We start from the raw sequence: 17,420 nt of genomic DNA, 5'->3' as shown, positions 1-17,420 counted from the left end.
CCTGCCATTGGGGAGTTTTCTCAATATTTCTCAGTTTCAAGATCTATGTTGTAATAAAAATGGGTCTTACTTCACGAAGTGCATCCAATTACATGAGCACATTAATTAAAAACATGAAAAGATTTGGACAATATCTATTGACGCTAAATTGACAGTACACATGCTTTGCAAATCCTGCAATTGACAGAAATCTGCACAGTCCAGCCAAAATATAACATAATTCAAGCCTAGTTTGGCTAGGGTGGAAACTTGCCTCGGGAAGTTAGTCCGAGATGTATCCACAAAGAGATGAGTCAGGTCTCGGGTCAAGGAGACTCATTCTAAGACATTCAATTGGACTATCCACCACAGCAGAACTCAAAATGAAGCTATTTTAGTGAATGTGTCCAGGGTATGTATCCTAACAGAATGAACATACAATACACTGGCTAATCAGGGATGGATCATCAGCTACTGTGTGCAGACCCCATGGTGGTGCCAGCTCCTGTCTGCCTTGACTCACCCTCCTCATTGACAGCCACCTCAGGGATCAGCATGTCATCCTTACAGTTCTCTCTGCCAGGGACAAGGCGCTGGGTGATGGGGCGGTAGGGGTTGCCATCGATGTCCACGAGGAAGGGAGGTGGCATCAGGTGGGGGGCCTGCTGCGTTTGTTCGTCAAGCACATAGTTATTGGCATCACGGATCAGCGGACGGTAATCTGTGTGGAAAAATACTTCTTTCGGTACCTGAAGAGGGAAGCAAAATGCATATAAGGTCACTGCTGGCAACGACTGAACATAGACTGTGGATGTAAGCATGACTCAGATCCACAATAAGCATGGGAAAAAAGAACTCAAGATCTAACATCTGTGGCAGATTTCCCATCAATGACAAATATTACTGCAACACGGCAATAGCGTTGTGATTGATCATATTATGGCTCATGTCCTAGTATTCATGATACAGGTTAGGACAGGTCTTCAACAACTCATGTTAGAGGCAACTAGCGGGATTGGGTGGTCAGGCTCATCGGCTTGGTTCATGCATGTCACTGTATCCCAGTTGCATGGATCGATGTTCATGATGTCGATGCTCACTGGAGCGTCTGGTCCAGACTTGATTATTTACAGAACATAACTGGAATATTTCTGAGTGTGGCATTAAACAAACAAACAAACAAATCCCAGAATTCACATCAACATCATCATATATAAGTCACACAAACATAACATGTTTTTTTCAAGCAAGTATCATTCAACCCGATACAGAACACAGTTGTGTTTGTGCACATGTATCATTTGATTGGAACTGCTTACCTTCTGAAACTTCGCATTTGATCCAAATCCAAACAAGAGTAGATGTCCATGGGAGTCTACAGCTGCAAAACTCAGACCGTCTGGAGCAAACTTACAGTCAAACACTGCCCCATGGCCTTGACCTTCGATCTGTCAACAGACACGAGGAACATGATCCTGTACTGCCTCCAATTGACATGACATACACACCATACACTTTTTACACAATAGACGTATAACAAATTGTTTACTTAGCCTCAAGCAACATAAGTTTCAAAATCTACTTGTCCTGAATTGAATGTTACTTATTTGGGGTCACAGATGACTTGTCATCAGAAAAACTAAACTGCCAAGATCAACTTGCCAAAGAGCCCAACATACTAGGTCTGTCAATTCAGGCATAGTACTTCTGCACCCCCGCAATTTTCCATTTTCTGGGGTGATGGAATTCTTACCATGTTAAAGAATGTTTTGATCTTATTCCCTGTCTGCAAGTTCCAGATGACAATGTTGCCATCATGGCCCGCACTGAGGAGGATTCGGGCGTCGACAGGACTCGGCTCTAGCACAAACACTTCATCTTGGTGACTCTGACAAGAGACAGAGAGGAACAATTTCCATTTGATCAATTACAATTCAAAAAGTGGACAGCTAGGTGAAGTGGGAATATGCATGTGGCAGTACAGCAAGACAGGTATAGTCATCTGAGTTGCAAAAAGCATCTATCAAAGAATCAACCGGTAATACATTGATTGTTTAACCACTATCATCTTGCACAGTGGATTTGTCAAAAGAGTTTATATATGTAGGATTTACGGAATACTAAGGTCTCAATCACTATGAAACGTGGCCATGAAACGGTCGCTGTTCATCATCAAGTGGATGTTCACTTTTTTGGAGGGGTTTTGTAATCCATGTTCAGTTCACATTGTTTGATCATCCAAACTCCAAACTCCCCAACCCCACTGGAGTATAATAAACACAATGCTAATAACAAGTGGATCTCCGCCTCACAGCACCAGGGATATACGGGTGAGAAACTCAAGCAGAATAATTAAAACAGTAATTGTTCCACTAGAGTGGCCCCTGACCACCGCCTTCTGGGAATATGACTATAGGCAAATTACATACTTGAAACACATACATTTGAAATTCAACTGAGACACCAGTTGAAATAATCAGGTCCAAACATCAAGTAAAAAGAGAATTCTGAAATACAATTTCTGCAAATACAATTATCAATGCACTGGGCTCGGCATGAGCAGCCAAATGATAGGACTGGCCCCATCCTACCACTAGTCTAGGCGAAAGAAGGGTCGAAGTGGTGTATTGGGCAGAGAAACACTACTCCTGGAACCAGTGCCCTCAACTACCAGATCTACGTCCTCCCTTTGGGAGATCAATCATTTTGACTTTCCAGATTGATCGATTGACCAATTTTCAATCAATCGTCCAGCACTACCACTTGGTATTACTGAAAGAGATCACTCACCTCCAATACATGTACAAGCTTGCCTGTATGGGAGTTCCACACTTTAAGAGAATAATCGCTGACAGCTGTGACAACATGTTCATCGTCCATCACCCACGCCACCATGGTCACTCGGTACTTATCCTTCTTACTGTCATCAGTGGGAGGCGGGTCAACATGGGCAGGGGCAGATTTACTGCTGGAGCAACAACATGGAGAGATGAAGGCCATTATATACAAATCATCTTAGACAGTGATAGTTTTTATTTGTTGTTAAATTGCACTCAGCATTATTCAAACTATATGATAGCTGCTTGTAAATAATTGCGTCTGGATCTGATAATCTGGTGATTGTATTATGAGCATGGATCCATACCCGACATCCAGCGATTTGGTATCATGACCAATGAGTGAGTGACTTTGGTTTTACGCCACTCTGAAAAGTATTCCAGTCATATGCAGCATATCAGCTTAATGTGGGAGGAAAGCCACAAGCACAGGTATGGTGCTGACAAACCTAGAAACATAATTGGGGCTAACCGGGATTCGAACTCACGATCATAGGCGTCTGGCATGTCCAAGAGACGCAACTCTGCACAGCAAATAATGGAGCCTCGGACAATTGGGCCTCCTGTGCCCCCTATCTAGAGCAATGACTCACACGGGGGATGACACGCTATCAACCAAGTCACCAATAAGTAACCAAATGATCACCTTCTACAGAGTTTTCAAACATTTCTGCTTCATCTTCAACACAGAGTTATTAATAAAATGAAAAGAATGACTGAGTTAATGCTGCTTTGATCAGTAATTACGTTTATCACAGCATGTCAGCTGAGTGTAGGAGGTAAGCCAGAGGTGATGCAGGTGACATCCTTTCAATGCGTAGGTGCGAAATGATCACATTCATGGAGAATCTGGGACTCAAAACCCACAATGATTGGATCTTGGCACACCTACATACAACTGTGTCCAGCAAAATGCTGCAAGACCCCCCCCCCCCCCCCCTTCAACCCAACCTAGACAATACAAATACTGCAAATCTGGAATGTTTTGTGAGCAGGAAAGTACTGCAACAATACAAGCTGCACCCACAACCACAATAGTTTTATGATGCAGTTATTATTGCACAAACAATTAAAATAGGGACCATATTTTGTTTATTCACTTGCCCACATTGTCAATCAAGGCAGAACAGATCCTCATAAACATAACATGTGCAAAAGCACTTTCACGTTTTGTAATCTCACTGACATGGTGTCGAACAAATTAAGGTTAAGGCTGTTGGTACCTGCTCACAATAGTTTATGGCACCAAACTTTCCAGATTTACAGTACAGGGAGTAATGTATCAAACTGATCGGAGAAATGCATTCTGTTGTACTGACCTTTGCAACTTGGTAGCCATGTTAAGCACTAGAGCTTTCCACTCCTGCCTCTCATAGCGCCAGATCCTGGCAGTGCCATCCTTGCTGCCGCTGACAAACCTCATGCCCTGGTTACTGTAGGTGATGCTATCCACTCGGTCCTGATGGGGACAAACACATGAAACATAGCTTGTTCAGAAGAGCTGGGACCATACACCAACCTACAATCCGATGCGTATCACGATACCTAGCTCACGATCTTATACGTATCACGATACCTCGCTCCTGATTCAATACATATCTAGCTCACGATACTTGCATGTGCTTTTACCTGTGGTGCATAAGCCATCTTTCTCAAAGACAGGATGGCTAAATACCTGGCACACTGATGATTTACAATTGGAAACATCAAGTAAACTACAATGGATGAAAATATTTACATATTCACTACTAATTTTCACTACAAATCAGCGTTTGGTGTAACAGTTATTAAATCAAATATTTAATGTGGAATCGGTATTTTTCACCGATACTTGTATCGAGAAGTAAAAAATCGTGATGCACTGTGTATCGTCTCACTAAACCCCCAACTGGACTCCCAACATATTTCTAAATTAAGAAAATAAAAAAAGGCAATATTTTCTCAGAAAATCCACTTATCGAAATCAAACTATGCACTGCACATCTACTATTGGTATAGAAACTGTACCCTCAATTGAAAAAGAATCCATGAAGTAGTTTTCAAGTTATAAGTCAATTAATGATGAAGTTAAAAAATATAAGTAAGGACGGCAGGATGGAATTCCGTGGTATATTTTTTTACTGAACCACCATTTTTATTAAAAAATTTCTGTTTCGCTGTGGTTAGTCGTATCTGTAAAACAATTAGGAGATAAACCTACTGTGTTCTGAAATAGAGGGACGAGTGTTTTGTGATGGACTTTACAAATCCCCTCATGCCAAATCTTTACAGTAGTGGTTGACGGAGAGGTTTGTAAACAACATGTTTTCAGGAATAAAGTTTCTGGAAACACTTTTTTATAATGTTATATTTTACTTTCATTGTCAGTTGTTGCAATGACGAAATTGCCTGTGCCGAGTCTGTTCGTCATAGAATATATCCCTAACAATTTCATAAACATTCCATTTGTATGCAAAAGTTCTGCCTTCGTAAAGTGATTCTATCTCATCATCGGCCTAGAACATCATATCATCGCCACCAAATCCGATATCAAACAACCGTATTTCCTCTATTAGACACCAGGCCGTCTATTAAATTTGTGAGAGCTGTTGACCTTGCATGTGTTAGAGACCTTGCATGTATTCGAGACCCGGCGTGTATTGGAGACCCGGCGTGTAATAGAAGAAACATCGATATGTTTTACAGTTCCTATGGGTGATTGATCCGAAGCCAATTTTTATTAATTGATACGTTGGCAATCGATGGATACAAGTTTTTTTGCGTGAAAAGGTTTAATATATTTAAAAGGGGTTTCCATAGCAAAAAGGAAACGTCTATTTAGCCAATCAGAATTAAGCATCCTTCAATGTCTTGGTAGAATGAAAAAAAGGGCCCCAGCTCTGTAGCTCACCTGGATATATAGTCAACAGTTTAAAATGTCAACACAGACGGACACTTAAAGAATAATACTGTCAGCATTGCTATACAAATATTTTCTGCCTAAATATGGAGAACTAACACATTAACAAATATAAACCAAGTACGTAACTAGCCACAAAGCTGTGGTTACCATCTCCCATCATCCGTGCACCCTTAATATCTATGTCACTGCCAGAGATCAACCCACAAGGAAAGTTAGCAGTTGGATTATAAATCATACCAGTCTCTTCCTCAATCTCTTACCTCCAATTTCCTATGCCTCATTTAATTGAAAGTTCACTTTGAACAAGTCATCAGGATATGACATATTCCCAACCAGCAGCCCCCTCATCCCAATATGGCACAAATTGGAAATAGAGTTTGGCTACTCATACCCCACAGCTGGTTTATTGACATTGGATACCTTAATAAGTGCGATAAAAAAATAATGCTGTTCAGTATTTTTCAATTTCCCAGATCAATAATAGGCACAAGCTCACCACTAGACTGATCTGTATAACAAGTTTCAACAAAAAATATTCAACATGAACGGAGGACAGACAGACAGACAGACATGTTGATCTCTATCGCTAAACAGGGGGATATAACAAGGATTCCAGATTGAAAACAAAGACTGGTGAAGTTGGTGGCCGTCTTGTTTAAAAAACCTGTACCCGTTTTGGTTTTCAATCAGGAATTTTAAGATGAAATTGTTTAATCTTGTTTCTAATCAAAGATGTCTACCAAGCGGCCATACTGAAATTCCCCCCTCCTTATAGTCGCAAACAACCACACAAAATTTCACCTCTTCCACTTCAAAGAAGTCGAAAAAGTGAAAAGTTTTGGATAATGAAGACAGAAGACATGTGAGGACATACGTTCCAAAGACCTTTCAGGTCTAAACATATAACTGATAAAAACAATATTATGTGCACATAACGTTTGACAACAAACCCAGCAATATCAACAACTATTTTAACTCTTCACATAAAGATGCAATCTATCTACCTTATGTGCTTCAAGTTCACATATCTTCTCTGGACTAGTGGCATGAAAGAAGTAGACCCGTATCACATTATCTGAGTTCCCTGTGGCAAGGAACAGGCCACCGGGGCTGAAGGATGAACACAGCATCTGTGCTCCCGCGCGAGAACGCTCAACAAACTTGATTGGCTTGGTGCTGGCAAAAACAAGTTGGCACAGAAATATCAGAAGTGTTACAGAAATGCTGATCTTGCAAGAGAAAATATTCACTATCAGCATGATCAGTATTATCAATAATTATTTACAAATTTCACTAAAGGGAGGTAATTAATCAAATTTCATGAGATATCCCCCTTTGAATAGTTTCGCCATAATTTTATTTGGACACAAATTAAAAACATGTTATTGATGTCACAACAAAGACTTTGAGAGCTGTACTCTTTTCATGATAAAGTGACCAATAATAAATACTGACTCTTCATATCAATAGCCTCATTTTCTCCAAAATATTCCAAATACTTGTAGAATTTTCCTTTTCGGAATATTCTATAAGTAATATATTACCACTGTTATACCGAGGCTGTTGTCTCCCACAACTGCTGCTGTAACTAAATCTACCACAGAGATCTCAATTACCTCATGCAGCACGTGCGTAGCCACCCAGCTGCCATGTGACACCCTTCACTCTTGTCTCTTGCAAGAGCAAGTGCTCAAGGAACGGACGGGCGGACAGCAGCCCAGTGGTAACGTATTACTTATAGAATATTCTGAATAGGAAAATTCTGCAAATTACATTTAGTAATATGTTACCACTGTTATATCGAGGCTGACTACCACAGTAGGCGGTGGGGAGCACCTACAACCCGAACCTGACTGCTCGTGTTCCTTCCGACCAGCGGAAGTATACAACAAGGCGGAAGCACTCGATGCACATGCTCCAATCTAGGTGTTACCCTATAGGAATACCAAAGCACTGTCAAGCGCATACCGTAAGCTCAATCGTCATTGCCAAACGATTGGTGACTCCAAACGGCCCCACTGGATAGGTATTTCATCACCGCAGCGGATGAGAACACAGTATCCGTGTGAGCTAAATCTTAGATCAGGTTAAACAGTTGAAAAGAGGGAAATTAATTTCATTCGGACCGTATATCCCCGAGCAAGCCTACTTAAAGTATGCATTAGGCGCGAGACTTAATTCCAGTATTCATAAGCAAGGTTGGAATACACAATAGACAATTAAATACATAATTGAATATGAACAACTGTAAAACATCTCATTCACTTACAGGCTAAAAGACAACTTTATCTTAAACACAAGCCATCAGCCGACTCTGAGTATTAACAATTTCTGTGTGACGCCACACCCCACGTTATAGTGCAAGTATTTGTGATAGAAAACGTATGATGTCCGAAAACCTATGCTGGTGAAAGCTCTGATCGAAAACAGGACAATCAGCTACGGTTGTCCGGTTTTTTACCTTATTTTTCGGAGTGTATTTTTTTAAATTTTTTATTAAATTTTTACGCGGAAGATGATTATTTCCGAGGAATACAGTTTTAAAAAACGCGATTTTCCGCGTTTCCGCGGAGATTTCACATCCCTGAGGATGTAAGATTTCATTGAGCAATCTTACAGTGAATTCTCTCTCCGTTTGGCCAAATTTCTGATTCTTAGCGATGAAGCCCATGAGCAGGCCCAGGCTGACTGCTCCTTCGTCGCCCCTATCGAATCGAACCTTGGTGACATCGAGTGCGTGTATTTCCGACACTCGTGTCGCCGTGGCAAAGGAGAGGAGAAATGCTGTTTTCCAAGTCACATGCCGGAATGAAGCACTACTCAAGGGTTCATACGGAGCCTCCGTAAGTTATATCAACACTAAGGAGAGATCCCAGGCCGGTGCCCGAAGGCGGCCCTTTTAAAGATCTTGCTGCTTGAAACCCTTGATAATACCCCGAATCACCGACTCTTTTGAAAGACTGGTACCCATAGCAACATCCCGTACCGTAGCAACGGACGAGACATAGTTGGCAATGGAACCCCGGAGAGTTTCCGGGTCTCTCTTAAGTGAGACATGAAACGAGCGATATCCTGCACAGATACCTTATCTGGCGAATGAATGTGATATTTACAACACCACTTCGTGAAATTAGCCCAGCGTGCATTATACACCTTTTGGGTAAATCATGATGCATACTATGCAACGTATGCCCGAGACACCCGATGAGAGAAACCTTTCTTCCTCAGTCGCTCAATGACAACATCCACTCGTGTAGATTGAACTGCCCTGCGTTTGGATGAAGCTGGCGGGTGTAAGGGTGGATCAGCAGATCCGGTCTCACAGGCAGTGGAAGTGGCGACTACCTGGCCTGGGTCAGCAAGTCGGGGTACCACGATCTGTTCGGCCACATGGGCGCAATCAGTAACATTCGACAGCGAACTCCTCGGAGCCGGCTTAGAATGAGTTTTATCAACGCCGTCGGTGGAAGCATTAGCTTCCATGACCGTCCAGTCTAACGCGAGAGCATCGTGATCGATGGCCCTAGGGTCCAGGACTGGTGATACAAACAACGGGAGTTGATTGTTGAACCTGGTTGCGAACAGGTCGACCATCGGATGACCCAAACATTCGCACAGCCACTGAAACACTACTGGGTTGAGCATCCACTTTGTGGGGCTCGGATCCCGAGGGCTCGACAGAGCGTCGGCCAGTACATTCCGCACACCTGGGATGTGACGGGCGCGTACCTGGCACGGGACACTGTCCACCAGAGCGTAAAACTCAATCGTGAGATCGAGTAGCGAGTGACTGTGGGTTCCCCCCAGTTTGTTCACATAGGACACTACCGTCGTGTTGTCGGTTGCCAGAATGAGCCGGGCGTTGACGAAAAGATGCTTCCAGTGATTGACTGCGTTGATCACTGCCTTGAACTCGAGACAATTGATGTGAAGACCTAGTTCGTCTACGCACCACAGCCCTGAGCTCACCTCCCCCTCTAGATGGGCGCCCCAGCCCACTAGAGAGGCGTCTGTATACAGGTTCAACATGGCCCAGTAGCGCCGCATGGAGACTCCTGATATGACGTTGTAAGGGACCGTCCACCACTCCAGATGCGGTCGGAGCCGATCTTTGAGGGTGACGGTCGTGCTGTTCTCCTCCTGTGCCAACAACTGGATTAAAAACCGTTGCAGCATGCGGAGTTGGAGACGACCCTGTTCGGTGCAGTCCTTGGCTGACACAAGGAGCCCTAACAGCTGTTCTCAAAAGTGAACAGCCTGTTGCACCGCTAAGACTTTGGCAATCATCGCCTGAATCTTGTGCCATCTGTCTGGAGGAACAAAGAGGCGATGGGTCACCGTGTCGAACCGACCTCCGATGAACTTCAAGTTCTGTGAGGGGGTTAACTCACTCTTGGGGAGATTGACAATCCACCCCAATTGCTCCAAGAGCCGATGTGCGAAATCGAGCTGACGAGACAGCACGTCCGTCATTCGATTTGCTACTAGTGAGTTGTCCAAGTACGCGAAGTACCTGACACCCCTCCTGTGGAGGAACCCCACTATGTGGGTGGTTAACCGGGTGAACAGCCAGGGAGCGGACGAAAGACCGAATGTGAGTGCTACCCACTCGTTGTGCTGGCCTTGAAAGACAAACCTGAGATACACTTGTGATGGTCCAAGTGAATCGGAACATGCAGATAAGCATCCTTCAGGTCGATCGAAGCGAGCCAGTCGGCCGGCATGATCAGAGCTTTCAGGTCCGCCAAGGTCAACATTCTGAACTGGCTTGTGCAGGTAAAACTTGTTGAACGATTTCAGATTGTGAATCATTCTGAGTACGGCACTGTCCTTCTTGGGAACGAGAAATATCCTGGAGTAAAACCCTGGTGTTATTTCTGGTAGAGCTAACTCCCGTACTGCCCTCTTCTCCACCAACCTGCCGATGGCATCGGCGAGGATTGGAAGGTATGGTACTATGAACAAAGAGCAAAACATGGTTACAACACACGCACCACAAATATTCACAAATGAGCATTTTCACAAGAAAAATAAACGAGCAATGTGAATATAGAGCATACACATATAACATATAAAGAAATAAGTGATGTTAACCCCCAAAGCATACTAGAACAGGGGAATGTGAGACACAACGTGCATACAAGAACCCCGCAAGTAGCTAGAATAAAGGGCGGGAAAATTATATCCATGCATAGCTACCGCAAACGCCCCGTAAAAGCACAGTTTATTGGTGAGAATAAACCATAATAAATATCACCGAATGGTCGAGGAAACAGGAACGCTTCAGCAGTCTTAATAAACATGTCTTGCTAGAGCAAGCGAAGGAGACAAGAGTGAAGGGTGTCACATGGCATCTGGGTGGCTACGCACGTGCTGCATGAGGTAATTCAGATCTCTGTGGTAGATTTCGCTTTAGCAGCAGTTGTGGAACAACAGCCTCGGTATAACAGTGGTAACGTATTACTTAATGTAGTTAAGTAACTCTCCCTAATTTACAGATGATTTGTAATTTCCCAATTAAACAACAGAACATGGAGACACAATACATTACAGAACTTACTTGAACTTAAGGGTGTTCACATTCCACTGCCAGAAACAAACACAGCCATCAGCTCCTGTTGTGGCAAGGTAGCGGGTTTCACCCTTTGCTTGGGGACAAAACTGAAATAAGTATTTGTTCCAAGTTCAGAGTATTAACCTCACACAAGTCTGCAGCTCCACCTGCTCAATAACTCTTCAATTGATGTTCTATTTTGTTTACCAATATTTGTATTCTAATGGGAACTTGGCTCGAAAAGGTATTTCAATGGGTAAAAAAAAATTTAAAACATTTTAATGTGCATGTCAACCACCAATCTGTATTATGTTGTCAAAATCTCCGGAATCTATTGCCATAGTTACCTGCACAGATGTGATCATGCCAGTGTGGCCCTGTAGAACAATGACCGGGGCCTTGGTTCTCAGACACCACACACGAATAAACTTATCACAGCTGCCACACGCCAGCAATGTGTTCTCAAAGTTGACAGCCAGATCAGTGATCTCTGCTGCGTGACCTCGAAACGTAGCAAGCAGACGACCAGCAGAAGCACTCCAGATCTTCACTAAATGGTCATCAGCACCCTGCAGTCAACAAATAAATGCTGTGTCACTAACAACAGACCCAGTATCACAACAGACGCAGTGTCACATACCCTAACACTTGCCATGATGTTTGTTGCTTAATGCCGCACTCAGCACCATTCTTGCCATAAGATAGCAGCCTGTAAGTCTGGACCTGACAAACCAGTGATTGACATTATCAGCAAAACCCCCCGCCATCAGGGTACGATGAAACACAATGAAGAAATGTCACAGTCTAACCACCCTGTCAATAGTCACCTCTTACAACCATCACAATTTGCTGGGGCCCAGTTTTAACATGATAACAACACAACTTGTAAATCCATCGTAGTCATACTTCTACTTGCATTGAGAAGAGATCTTCCTCAGGCAGAACAAACACCTAATGGCACACAAATCCCCAAATTGGCACAGCAGGTGCAGTCCTTCATATGTGATTATTGCATATTCTGACAGAATACACCTTACAATATGTTTGACACATACAGCAATATCTTTAACAAGCCATCCTTCCTCACTGAGGTGTGCAACCATTAGTGATGTCACATGTTCACAAGATTACCTAGATCTCCATAGTAGAAGCAGTAAGTCATAGGGAACATACCAAATGTTTCATAAACAGTAATGAAGCTCTTTCCCACTAATCCAGATCTGCATCCACGCACGATCATGTGAGGAGTGTTCTCACTGCATTCTATTTTGTAATTCTAATTTCGTCCAGACCCAATTTCAAATGTCTGTCGTCCTATCTTGGTACAGTTCAGGGAAAATTACTGAGGGGATAATGGCTAAAGGCAGAGTACAGTATCAAGTGAATTTTAATCAACATTTCTTCCAGTGACACTTTACTATGATAATAAAGATCCAACTTAAACCATTCTACCAGCTCAACAATGACATGATGATGTTATTCCACATACTGTGAAGATGTACTGGCCTGTCCTGTCGAAGGACACACAATACACAGCGGAGAGGTGACCCAGCTTCCTGTCATGGAGAGACACATGGCTGTATTGATGGCACTGGAATATCAAATCCCGTCGACTGCGTCCAGTCAACTCTCGGCCTTTCAGCAAAGAACCTGCAAAAACACAAGATTACTCAGTGATAAAATAATGTGTGAAGTCAGGGTGAGAATTTGACACTAGCTCACCAGTCCTGGACTAGTACAAATTCCTGTGGGCTAGTACAAATGTCCCAGTTTCCCCATTGTTTAAACATTACAAGGGCATTTTAACTTTACCCGGGCTAGTAACACTTTTCACATTAGTTCTAACCCTGTTTATAAGTTGTGATGTACAACCTTCATATTAACAAGTAAAGACATTTGGGGATCCCTACATTAATCAGAAAACCCCAAGAACACCCCAACCCGACCATCACAAGACAACACTCAAGTACCACTACAGATTGGAAAACAACAATTCAACAAATCCAAGGTAAAACACATCTTTCACAACAGCTGGGATTCAATCCTATGATGCTACATACAAAATGTGATTATTAGAGTGAGTGAGTTGGGTTTAACGTCGCTTTTAACAGTATTCCAGTTATATCACGGCGGGTCAGCTTAATGGGGGAGGAAAGCCCGATGTGATGCAGGTCTCAGACATGTACCACTTCGGTGAAACCCACGACCATGGGTACGATGCTGACAAACCTAAAAACATAATCGGGGTGAACCGGGATTCGAACCCACAACCATAGGTTTCTGGCATACCCAAGGGACGCAACTCTGCACAGCGAATCGCGGTGCCTTGAGACGACTGGGCCACCCGTGCCCCCTTTGAATATTAGATAAATATAATCTTCTAATTCTGCTTCATTTAGATATCTGTCGGAAGGTTACATCTGGACTTACAGTGGGAGAAATGTGCAATGTTCCGTGGGGGCAGTAATGGTTCTGCATGATGCAGAACAGCCAGCTGAGAACATGCCCATTTTGTCTGTCTAGAGTCTAGTTGAGGAGAAAACAAAGTAATCATCAATAAGAATAAGCACCAAAACATTTTATGCTTTACAAAAGAATTATTTTATATCATTGTATGTGATATTTTTCTAAATTCTGCTGATCTAGAGAATAGAAGAAAACAAATTATCAAATATTCTTACATCTGATTTTGGCAGGTTAATCAAACTTACTGATGGAGGTAAGGATATGTTTGTTGTTTTTTTAATGCCGCACTCAGCAATATTCAAGCTATATGACGGCGGTCTGTAAGTAATTGAGTCTGGACCAAACAATCCAGTGATTTACAACATGAGCATTGATCAATGCAACTGGAATCGATGACATGCATCAACCAAGTCAGCGAGTCTGACAACCCAATCATGTTAGTCGACTCTCAAGACAAGCACATACGCTTTTTAAGGCAAGCACGGGTTGCTAAAGACCTATTCTACCCTGGATCTTCACAGGCTGCAAAGGGTATGTATTTCCATGATGTAAGGTTGACACCATACATTTGGTTCATCAAGTAATCGGAACAATTAACCATGTATCACGTTGAAGAAAAAATTATATCATGTACAAAAAAAAAGTTCGGGATCATGAAATATATGTATATATAGTACACACTTAAAAACTTTCAGCCTTCACTACAAAAAGGTATTTCCAAAAATATCATGATCCCAAACATTTCTTGTTCAGTATATTATGACTTACAATAAATTATTTTGTTTCATTGAGATAAGACGTAAACTTACTTTCTACAGTTCGAAGCAGTGACAGACTCCCTGCACCAAGAAGGGAGCGAACTCCTGTGATACTTGGCGGAACTTCTTTATCCAACAATGGCCCAAGCCTTTCACATATATTGAGGAGGTGGCCACATGATATGTGACGGAATAAATCAATCTGTAAAATCAAGTTAATTAATTTTTTTGAATTTGGATTTCTTCAATTTAAGGCCAAAATTAAAAAGAAGCTTATGCATATCATCTTCTTTTCCTCAGAATACCAGCCTTATAATACATAGTCATGTTCTACTGACGTGTTCAATATGTGTGTGTGTGGTGTGATCACTGGTTATAAGTCGTTATGAATAGCCAGAAAAATCAAGAAAATTAGAAATTAAGATCAAGAAAAATTTGGTGGTATATAAATTAACCTCCAGGGGAATATCCCACTGCAAAGACAATTAGTCCACAATCCATTTCAGGGTGATCATTGACATATTGGGGGTGAAAGCTATTAGTCTCACTATTGTACTTGTGAACTAGTAAACTATTTAAAAAGTTTTTTCCAGGCATACTAGTGGTATTCAATTAAAAACATCCCATGCCTTAGATGCCAGGAAATCAACCAGTTAGTATGCACCCAATCTTATGAATGACAAGGCCTTATACAATGGATGATATAGCCTTTAAATTTAATATGTTGGCAAAACCTGTCCTTGAAGATTTCTCATTGTGTTTCTTTCTTGTCATAATTTCAAATAATCCCTGGAACAATTGTCGTTTCCAAAACAACACAAAATTAACAAATAGATATGCAAAAATCAATTCATTTCAAAATATATATCAAAATTATGAATCTGCTCAGAGATCCAGATAAGCTGCGTATCTGCGTAAAATACGCATCAGAAATGCAGAAATATGCAGTAAAATAATATACAAGCGTATCAAATACGCAACGAACATTACAGATAAGCTACAAAATAAAACTTGTGCGTATCAACAAAATATTGTGAAGTAACCCTGCGTATTCGATTGGCAAATCAGCAACTTATTTTGAAATTATAAACGGGCATTCCGTCAACCTTGCCAAACTCCACGATGACAGTTACATCATGATCATTTGCCATCACACTTTCTTGTGGAAGTATCGTGGTATTTTTGAGTCCTATAAAGCTCTCGAACCCACACACCAGTTTGCGGGGACTAGATGAATAGTGTTTTTAAATATTTCACTTAAATACCCACATGTGTAAAAACTAGTGGGTAACAGAAATTTGAATACCCAGATAGAACAGCTGATACGCAGTGATTTTAAAATGCATGGGTAAAATACCCACAACACCAAAAGCTTATCTGGAGCTCTGCTGCTAATGGTCAAAATAGAGTACAACAAAATAATAATCTTGTTTAACAAAACAATACATGCATTTCAGTGTATAAAACTGGATTATTGTGTTTTGAATTAATGATATATTGAAGACAATAACCACTGAAGCAATACTAACGTGCAAAACATTACCTGGCAAAATTTAAACCCAGTGCAGTTATTGTTGATAAATCAATGTAGCATGTATTTTTAATTTTTAAGCCCGATTTGCTTGAACAAGTGATTACCCATGTGATACAGAATAACAGGGGACTATTTTTAGAATATGACCTAGTTCACCATTGATCCAGCCAATGAGAGCACGCTAGAACTGTAATGGCCTTGATATTTGCATAATAGAACCAGCTTTGAAAAGCGAGCGATCCCATTGGTTGGCTTTGTGCCAGGTCCCTGACATCATTCTCCATGGCTAAGGACATTTGATATTATAAGTGCATAGCAAATTCTGAGTTTTCTTTTGCAAAATACAATAAAACTACGAATTGTCACGCAGATTTGTTTGCAATATCTTGTAGTTCGTACAAAATGCTACCCAAATATGCCAAGATCTCAAATTAGCCATGTTAAGGTACATTTTAATAATTTGCTAAAAGTTTGGTCTATTTCAACCCAATAGCAAGTTTTTCCGTGACTTACCAAGTTGGAATAACTTCTGTAGTGTTCTCTGCCTTCCCAGTCAATTCTTTTAGGTAAAAGCTGCAAAATTGAAATTTGCATTTTTTTTCATGTGGTGGACATTTTTACAACAAACGATTCCCCATTCATCAAATTCATGATCTGGCACCATAGATGTGATGAAATTTATCTACAAATTCGTAAATATCAGGAGAAAAGCGCGAAACTCGAAAGAGAAGTTATACACATGGACTGTCGATTACTAACCTTGTGTTCTTTCAGCTCCCCAAGCAGCACCTACAAATATAAAGAGGTCAGCTAATTTACTGGTGTCATATAAGTCAAATCCGATCAAAAATATGAATTTTACTTACTTCTGATGCCTTCTTACAAGGCCCCGAAGACAGGAATCGAGCGATGAGGAAATACAATTCTGAAAAGATATGGAAAATTTGTCAATGGTTGGTCGACCCGCTTGGAGTTTTCGGAGCTCAAATAGCAGTGAAAAAACTTCTACCTGACTCTATCGACGAGACAGAGGTGACTGTTGATTCTGGTGTAGGCATTTTAGCCTTTTCACATTCTCACTGAACTCAATTTTCTAGAATTCAAGACGTAATTAGCGATTAGCCTCAGTCGCCATTTTGAGCTATTTTTGTCCATACGTGTAGAAGGCATTTGCTAGGTGGACTATTTTCGCGTAGTAATTCCAGATTCACGAGTTGGCAGCTGAGATCAATAGCGAGTTACACTCCGTTATAAGGAATAGAGTAAATACGTAATACTAATCAAAATGAATCTTGTCAACAGTCAACACACAACAAACAAAATAGAACCAGTTTATGCAAAACTAATTTCTTTCGCGGATGCTGACCACTTGTTTTAGCAAGTGCACTGA

At 41.5% G+C, this 17,420-nt stretch overlaps 1 protein-coding gene across 2 annotated transcripts in view; it reads right to left on the bottom strand.

Annotated features, from left to right (window-relative positions):
- LOC139476031 (bromodomain and WD repeat-containing protein 3-like) overlaps positions 1-17,165 on the bottom strand; it is a 66,288-nt gene extending 49,123 nt beyond the window's left edge. The window contains exons 1-15 of one of the 2 annotated variants that reach the window (XM_071259270.1): positions 17,040-17,165; positions 16,897-16,955; positions 16,790-16,819; positions 16,544-16,603; positions 14,548-14,698; positions 13,703-13,798; positions 12,762-12,922; positions 11,620-11,841; positions 11,279-11,379; positions 6,723-6,894; positions 4,136-4,275; positions 2,770-2,947; positions 1,733-1,867; positions 1,299-1,427; positions 503-728 (exon numbers count right to left, since the gene is read on the bottom strand). In XM_071259270.1, coding sequence (XP_071115371.1) covers positions 503-728; positions 1,299-1,427; positions 1,733-1,867; positions 2,770-2,947; positions 4,136-4,275; positions 6,723-6,894; positions 11,279-11,379; positions 11,620-11,841; positions 12,762-12,922; positions 13,703-13,798; positions 14,548-14,698; positions 16,544-16,603; positions 16,790-16,819; positions 16,897-16,955; positions 17,040-17,088 — 1,909 coding nt within the window. In that variant the 5' untranslated portion in view covers positions 17,089-17,165. The remainder of the gene's footprint in view (positions 1-502; positions 729-1,298; positions 1,428-1,732; positions 1,868-2,769; positions 2,948-4,135; positions 4,276-6,722; positions 6,895-11,278; positions 11,380-11,619; positions 11,842-12,761; positions 12,923-13,702; positions 13,799-14,547; positions 14,699-16,543; positions 16,604-16,789; positions 16,820-16,896; positions 16,956-17,039) is intronic. The other variant, XM_071259271.1, reaches the window with a different exon arrangement.
- Positions 17,166-17,420: the final 255 nt, after the last annotated feature.

Source organism: Haliotis cracherodii, unplaced genomic scaffold (assembly GCF_022045235.1).
Source record: "Haliotis cracherodii isolate W230 unplaced genomic scaffold, xgHalCrac1.p SCAF_3, whole genome shotgun sequence".
NCBI lineage: Eukaryota > Metazoa > Mollusca > Gastropoda > Lepetellida > Haliotidae > Haliotis > Haliotis cracherodii.
This window is presented reverse-complemented; position numbering and strand designations above follow the sequence as displayed.